The sequence below is a fragment of the Carlito syrichta genome, unplaced genomic scaffold (genome assembly GCF_000164805.1).
Source record: "Carlito syrichta isolate Samal-C Ts95f unplaced genomic scaffold, Tarsius_syrichta-2.0.1 Scaffold126791, whole genome shotgun sequence".
Lineage (NCBI taxonomy): Eukaryota > Metazoa > Chordata > Mammalia > Primates > Tarsiidae > Carlito > Carlito syrichta.
This window is the reverse complement of record NW_007070887.1, coordinates 252,257-260,440: the sequence shown is the minus strand read 5'-3', so window position 1 is coordinate 260,440 and position 8,184 is coordinate 252,257. Positions and strand designations below refer to the sequence as shown.

The window sequence follows — 8,184 nt, the reverse complement described above, 5'->3', positions numbered from 1 at the left end:
AGCGCGCGCCTATAGTTTCAGCTACTTGGAAGGCTGAAGCGGAAGGATCGCCGGAGCCCAGCAGGTCGAGGCTGCGGTGGCCAGGAGTGGCCACTGCACTCCAGTCTGGGCGACAGAGTGAGACTCCAACTCAAAAAAAAAAAGAAAGCACCATAGGATAGATAACTTTAAAAGAATGCCAAAGAGATTCTTCAGGACAGCCAAAGAGCAATTTCATTGGTAGGGATGTAAGGGAAAGCCTTCTAGGTGGAAGGAACAGTAGGAGCAAAGGCAAGGAGGTGAGAAAGTACAGAGAATATCTGAAGGATTGGAAATGAGCCACTTGAGCACAAGGGGGGAGTAATGTGGAAAAAGGTGGTACCCAAATTGAATAGGCCTTGAATGCCAAGGAAGAGAATTTAGTGAATAGCCACTTAGGTTTGAAGTAGGAGAGCTGAGCACTCTCCCAGCACCATCCAGAGCCTTGAATTTTGTCATGCTTTTTCTGTATCTGTTATAATAATTATATAATTTTCTTCCTTCTGTTACTATTGTGACTTGCATTCATTGGTTTGCAAATGTCGAACTAACCTTGTATTCCTGGGATAAATCCACTCACTCATGATGTATTATGCTTCTTATATATATTGTATTCAATCTGGTCATATTTTGTTAAAAATGTGTATATTTAGGCCAGACTCGATGACTCGGCCTGTAATCCCAGCACTTTGGGAGGCCAAGGCGAGTGGATTGCCTGAGCCCGCAGGTTCTAGACTAGCCTGGGCAACCTGGCAAGACCTTGTCTCTACAATAAATCAAAAATTAACCGGGCATGGTAGTGTGTGCCTGTAGTTCCGGCTACTTGGAAGGCTGAGGTGGAAGGATCTCCTGAGCCCAGCATGTCGACTCTGGGGTGGCCATGAGTGTGCGACTGCACTCCAGCCTGGGTGACGTAGTGAGACTCCAAATAAACATTTTAAAAAATGTGTATATTTGTGTTAAGGATATTGGTCTGTCATTTTCCTATAATTGCTTTGTCTGGTATCAGGGTAATATTGGCAGTTTTGATGTCCATATTATACTGCACTGGCCTCATAGAATCACTGAGTGTTCCTTTCTATTCTATATTCTGAAAGAGATTGTATGAAATTGGTATTACTTACTAAAATGCCTTACGCATTTTTAAAAATTCATTTCCAGGAAAAGTTTTTATTATAAATTCGATTTTTATACTTGATATAGGACCATTCATTTTCCCTAATTTTTCTTGAGTTACTTTTCTGAATTGATGTTTTTTTCAAGAAATCTGTTCATCTAGATTATCAGATTTATTGGTAAAAAGTTGTTAATAACATTCTCTTAGTAGCCTTTTAATGTCTAGTCTTAGTGATATTCCCTCTTTCATTCCAGATAGGGGTAATTTGTATCTTCCCTTTTTTCTTGATCAGTCTAATTAGAGGTTGCCAATTTTATTGAACTTTTGAAATAAACAGCTTTGATTTTACTGATTCTTTTTTGTTTGTCCATTTTCTATTTCTTTGATTTCTGTCTTAGTAATATCTCATGTGCACTTGAAAATGATGTGTGACCTTGAGCAGCTCTCTTACTTGCTCTGAACCTGAGGTTTCTTGTCTGTAAGGGGAGGCCTTGCATTTTGCTGGTGGAAGTGTGGGGTATGTGGGAAGGCTTTTAGGTGTGAGTGGTTCTTGCTTCTGAAGGTAACCCTCTGTCTCTTCATCTTGCAGATGGCGTCTGAGGCAGAATGCCATCCCCTGGGAATGTTTGCATGTGAGCTCTGTGCCTTGACAGCTCCGTACAGCTATGTGGGGCAGAAGCCTCCCAACACCCAGTCAGTGGTGTGAGTATACATTTTGGGGGCCAGTTCCAGGAAAGCCCATGCCCAGAACTGTTTGGTGGGTACTGTGCTTGGTTCTTTTTTTTTTTTTTTGAGTTGGAGTCTCACTCTGTCACCCAGACTGGAGTGCAGTGGCCGCTCCCGGCCACCGCAGCCTCGCCTGCTAGGCTCCGGCGATCCTTCCACCTCAGCCTTCCAAGTAGCTGGAATTACAGGCATGCGCTACCACACCCGGCTGATTTTTTGATTTATTGTAGAGATGAGGTCTCGCTGCCCAGGCAGTCTCGAACGCACGGGCTCAGGCAATCCACTCACCTCAGCCTCCCAAAGGCGTGGGAATACAGGCTGAGCCACCGAGCCTGGCTGTGCTTGGTTCTGACATGAGGCTTGGGTGTTCTGACACATCCCTGCCCAGGCTCTGGACACTTGAGGTGTGACTTATGGAGGACTCGGGCAAAGCTTGAGGGCTGTCTGACTCTTCCAGAACCCCCACGCTTCTTCCTCCACGCTTCACCCAGAGTTTAGCACCTGCTCCAGTTATGGGGTAGAGGCACCATGACCCACGTGGAAGCCGGGAGGAACTGTGGTGGCATCCTTATTTGGAGCTGTGCCCTTGCTGCCTTTCCTGCCATGACACGTTTTTAGTGGGAGGCCTGCCTTCCTTGCAGCTTCTGTACTGGTAGAGCGTATCCTGAGGAGCAGCTTCCCGTGAATCTGCTCAGAGTGGGCCTGGACTAGAGCCAGTGGGTCCTGGGGCTTATTTCTTGATCCCTAGCTTGAGCTTCATCAAATGCCACTTTGTGGGAAAGCTGACCAATTTGCTACTCACATGGGACAGAGTGGTGGGGCAAGGCTTCTTCCTTCTGTCTGATTCCTCTGCTGAACAGGAACTTGGGTGCCCTCATATCACCCTGTCGTCTCGTTCTGGTGTGCAGTGTGAGGCCAGCCTGCTTCCAGGGCCTCTGAGGCTGGATAAGGTACCGGGTACTTCCTGCCCCGAAGCAGGCATCTTGGGGTGAAGGGAAGGCTTGGGGCACTCAGATGGAGGCCTTGTGCCCCCACCCCAGTAAATCAGGTTAGAGTCTGGGGCTCATGCTGCGACAGCCCTCTTGGCAGACGAGGCTGTTACAGAACTGAGAGCAGATCCAATTTCAATTCCAGCGTGACCCCCAATTGCTAGGCCTTTTTGTCACTACCCTGCAGCACAGGTAGACTATTCCCCACCCTGATGAGCCTACACAGGTATGCAGGCCCTGGGGAAGTCCAGGCCCCAGGGAAGCTGCTGCTGCATGGCCATCACTCACAGCTGTTTTTCAGTCAGCAGAGGTTTGGACCGTTCTGACAGTTGGCATCCCTCTCCTGCAGCCTCCTGGAGGAAAGCTATGTCATGAAGGATCCCTTCACCTCCGACAAGGATAGATTCCTGATCCTTGGCTCACGTTGCAGCATATGCAGCAGACTGGTGTGCATGGGCCCGGTGGGTAAGCGTGTGGGCCTGGGGCTGCTCGTCCTTGCTGTGGTGATCCTAGGTGCCCTCCTAGATAGGGAGGGCCATGAGAGTTCTTAGGGGCCATTATAGATGGGGTCCTGCAGCTGACAAAAGGGACAGGTGAGGGGGAAAGCTAGGGTCAGCTAGAGGGTCTCTGCTTGGGCTGAAGAGGAGAAATAGATTCTTGGAGGCTCTGCACCACACCCAGTGGCACCACAGGGTTCTTTCCTCTCCCTTCGATAGTGCACATAGCCCTTGTCTTCCCTCTCTCCATGGACAGGGACTTTCTTTCTAGATGTTCTTGGTGGGAACTCCCAGAAGAAGAGACCGTCCTTTCTTGAGCATTTGTTGTTTGCCAGGCTCTGTGCCTGGAACCTATTTTACAGGTGAGGCTTCAGGGATTAAGCGGTATTACACCCATTCCTATAGAAACTGAAGTTCAGAGAGGCTGAGTGGGCCAAGTGTACCTGGATGGCTGAAAAACCAGAGATGATGGATGGAGGTGTAGTATTGTGGCCTACAGAGTGTGGCTGGAGTACCCAGCATGATCCTGGGGTCTGAGAGGTGCCCAAGCATTTGCCACAAGGTGAAGTGCACACAGGGAAGCTGTATCAGACCACACCAGGCAGCCCCCATCCCTCAGTGGCCAGGTGGATGAGATGGGATGGGGTGGGAGGGGTCTTAGCATGGGCAGAGGCTTGGAGGAAAGATGGCGTACAGAGTGTTTCAGGTGTGTAGAGTAGCTGGCAGTCAAGAAGGAGCTGGAAAGTGAAGACTGGAAAGGTAGAATGGGGCAGCTGGAAGCCTTGAGTGCTACATCTGGAACTTGGACTGCGCTTGGTGAGCAGAGGGGAGGGGACCCTATGTGGGTATCAAAAGTCTCCAACTTTCTTTGATTAAATGGTAGGTTGTCAGTGAGTGAATCTCCATGGCAAAGATCTTTTCTAAGAACTGTGGGAAGGACAGCCTTATTTTAGTTGAGCCATACTCTAAGCTGTTGGAACAAAGAGACATCAAAAATAGAGTGGCCTAAATAAAAGAAATCATAATTTACTTATTTTCTTCTATGTACGCGTTCAGAGCAGGTGGTCCCAGCTGGTAGGACATCCCTGTTATACTCAACACAACATCCCTTTGGGTCCCCTGTGACTGTTGCAGGTTCCACCATCACCACATCCCAGCCAGCGGGAAGGGACAAAGGAGCACACACCCATTTATTAGAAGGCCTAACCAGAAGGAGGAGGCACGCACAGCTGCTGCTGATACCACCAACCAACCTAAGCCACATGATCATGCCCAGTTGCAGGGAAGGCTGGGGAGGATCATCCTTAGTCATGTGCCATGTACCAGGATGATCTTAGGAGTTCTAGCATTTAAGGTTGTGGGGACAGTGGACATGGCTGAACAGTTCTGGCCACCTACCCAGTCCAGCCGTTCATCCATGATCTCTTTGATCTCTGGGGTTATCCCTCCCATCCCCTGCTGTTCCCAGCACCAGGTGGTCACCAAGCCCCTATTCCTGCTGTGATAACTGGGAGGAGAAACTATAGGATTTTTGACTTTTGGGATGTGGTCTGTGCTCTAGCTTCCCGTTGTTGTCACTTCACTGTGATGGAACAGAACAAGCCCCAGAGTGTTTCTGTCCCATCCCAGCTGTTCCTACCCAGGATTACCCAGGCCTTCACTGCCTCTCTCCTGGATGCCCTGCCAAGCCTTTGGGCCTCTCTTGCTGGTTTGGCTCTGGCCATCCCCACCCCTTCAATGCATCTTGGGGGCCCTGCCCAACCCCCTGTGTACTCAGCCTCTTCCTTTCCCTATTCTTTCAGGAGTGCAGTTTATTTTACTCCAAGAGATTTTGCCTCCCTTGTGTCCAGAAGAACATCAGTGCTTTTCCTCAGGAAATTCAGCAAGACGTGGAGAAGAGGAAAGTGCCATCAAAGAAGCCCTCCAGCCAGCTTGGTTCTCGGACGTGAGTGCAACTGGTGCCAGGTCAGCGGGGCAGTACCCTGCACAGAGCTTCTGGGCCATCCTGACTCAGGGATGCCATTGACCTGGAGCTACCATGCTCGGCCTTGTTTCTAGACCATCAGAAGCAGCATCTGCAGCCTGAGGGAGCTGGGATCTAGCTTCAGCAGCAACAGGGCCAGGGAGCCATGCCAAGAACACACCTCAGAAGGCAGCCACTGGGCAGCTACCCAACCAATCATAGAAGAATCCTGCCCCCCGTGCTCCCCAGCTCCTTCAGGGCTGAGGCCTCTGAGTGAGTGCTGCACAGATGAGAGGAAAGACCTCCTTTCTCCTGACAGCTCACCAGGAGGCCTTCTGCCGGTGCTCGTGGGGAAAGATGTCACGTATGCTGGGGCCATGGGGCACCCTAGGCGGCTGCAGTGATCTCTCTAAGGAAAACCATCGACAGCAGCTGCTTTCCTGAACCAGAGTGGAAGGGCTAGAGGGGGACAGAATGTTTGCTTTGCATCCCTGTGTGTTGCTTGGAAAATGTTTTTTTAATCTTGACCATGTATTTATTATGTTTATGAGTAAAAACTCAAAGAACCAGCTAATGTTTTGAAAAGTAATCCTTCCACTGAAACATTTGGAGACACTTAGGGCCAGGCAATGGATCTGGTCTCCCGGGAAGCTGAGTGATGACTTCCAGCCTTTCCAACTCCCTCAGGCTCTGGCTCCAGCTCAGGCCGTTTCATTCTCTCTTACCTGCCCTTGGGTCAGGAATGCCATGGGCTTCCTGCACTCTCACTGCCTGCCAGCCCCTTGCGTCTCAAACTCAGTCCCACCTCCACAGCCTGGTGGCTGTGCCCACAGCACCCCCTCCGCTGTGGCATCCCTGTCCCAAGAAGCTTCCACAGTAGCAGGTGGTGTTACACTGTCTGTGAGCTTGGGAATTCCTAGTGGCAGGAACTGCTCTGTCTTACTTTGTAACTACTGCAAAGTCAGCTGTCATCTGTGATGAAAGAATGAATAAAAAGCTTTTCATGACTGATATGTGCCCTCATTTATTTTAAGATTCCCACACTTTTAAAAGCTTCACCTATTTTATGTTATTTTAGACAAATGGATATCATTCTGGGGCCACATTGTCCCAGCTCCATTCTGTACCCCGAAGGACAAAAAGGGACTCTACAGGTGAAGACAGCCAAGGGTGAAAGGGTGAGGGGACTGTTCTGGTGGAGGGCAGATACTTTAGCTGAGAATCTGGTTTTGCCATACCAAACTTAATTCACAGCATCACTCAAAACTCACCCCGAAATTTTAAAAAATAGTTTATTTTTTAAAACTATTAAAGGCAAGACTGTACCCTGAAATTAACTCTTTACATTCATCAGTCTTACAGTAGGACATTCCAAACACATAAGTTCTCACAAATTCAGGATCAAAATCAATACACATGGTCAGTTCAATCTCCTAATAGGAAAGTGAAGAAGACCCAAGATTTTTTTTATTTAATTAAGGTTACTTTATAGCCATTTTCTAATTGCCTGGAACCAATCAGTTAACATGACTAGAAAATTATATTTGCCCTTCTCTGTACATTCTTGATTCCTGAGTTCCTGGATGTCTGCTCCCCCTACCAGGAGAGAGGTATGAACTTGGAGAGAGGACACTGGAGCCTGCTCAGCAATTACTAATTGGGAATATAAAAAAGAAGGGTCTGAAAGGCCCTAAATGCTTTGAAAATATAAGGCACCCAAGAATAGTGACCATGAGCACACCTCAAGAAACTGAGCTCAGTCCTTTCTTTGGGAATTTGCACCATTCTCATGTGTGTCTGTCAACCCTCTCCCCTAGGATTTTAGCATAACGGAACTGTGGATCCCAGAGGGTGTTATAAATATGCACCGAGAGGAAATTTTGCCAAGATACTGGAAACAAGGTATGAGAGACACAGGGTCTCTGGTTTCTGCTGTGCTTCGGGGTTGGGCCATCTGGAAGGTGCCAGAGAACCAGCACGTGCAAATAATTTCTGTCAGAATATTTCAGATTGCCAAAGTTCTTTGGTAATAACCCATAGGTAATAATTCCCTGAAGAGCAGACAGCTATTTACTTAACAGGAATAGTTAAGGATCTTTAGCAAAACACTGCTGTATGAAATTGAAGGCCTCTAACCTGGGGTGTAAGAAGGCCTTGCTGATAGAAATGAAGAAAGATGAACTCGCTTATGCTTCTTGCATACAAAGTATGGCAGAAGGAAGAGATGTACACATTGACGATAAATTCTGCATGGCTCAGGAGAAATGAAAAGCTGTATGTGTGTGTGTGTGTGTGTGTGTGTGTACACGCAGTTGTATTTGAGTTGTTTTATTTCGGCTTCCTTTGTGTTTCCAATAGGTTCAAGAGCCAGGCTTTTAAGAGTATATGTCAATTAACACATTAATTAACAAAATATTATTAGATGATTATAAGTTAGTAAAATACTTATATTAGGATGTTTTAAAAAACTCAAATCACAGTATTGAAGATATAGCTATTAACAGTTCTTTTTACTACACAGTGTAAATACATGAACACTGTAATCTTGCCAAAAGGGGTACTGAGTGGTTTTCATCTTTTGTGAGGTACATTTCTTTTTATGCCTGAAGAAATAACTGACTGTGCATTTTTTTTAAAAAGTGAAGTTTCCAAAAGTGAGTGATTTTATGTAAAAGGATCATACACTTGTTCATCTTCAGGTCCCGAAACCTGATCTTCTCTGACTTGAGGCAGAGTTGAGTCCTAGGGGCTCCAGGATGATGCCCAAAGGCATCTCCTCTGGGGTCACGCATGCCCTTGAGCCCTGGGCTCCCCACTTTTCCTAGGAGGCAGGGCCTGTGGTTTGGGGACTTATTTGTCACCAGTTGGCATGGT

At 47.5% G+C, this 8,184-nt stretch overlaps 1 protein-coding gene across 1 annotated transcript in view; it reads left to right on the top strand.

Moving 5' to 3' along the window:
* Window positions 1-6,318, top strand: part of CDPF1 (cysteine rich DPF motif domain containing 1) — an 8,733-nt gene extending 2,415 nt beyond the window's left edge. Inside the window, exons 2-4 of the mRNA XM_008048811.2 lie at window positions 1,725-1,837; window positions 3,200-3,311; window positions 5,150-6,318. Of these exons, the coding sequence (XP_008047002.1) occupies window positions 1,725-1,837; window positions 3,200-3,311; window positions 5,150-5,296 (372 nt within the window). The 3' untranslated portion in view covers window positions 5,297-6,318. The remainder of the gene's footprint in view (window positions 1-1,724; window positions 1,838-3,199; window positions 3,312-5,149) is intronic.
* The last annotated feature ends 1,866 nt before the right edge of the window (window positions 6,319-8,184 follow it).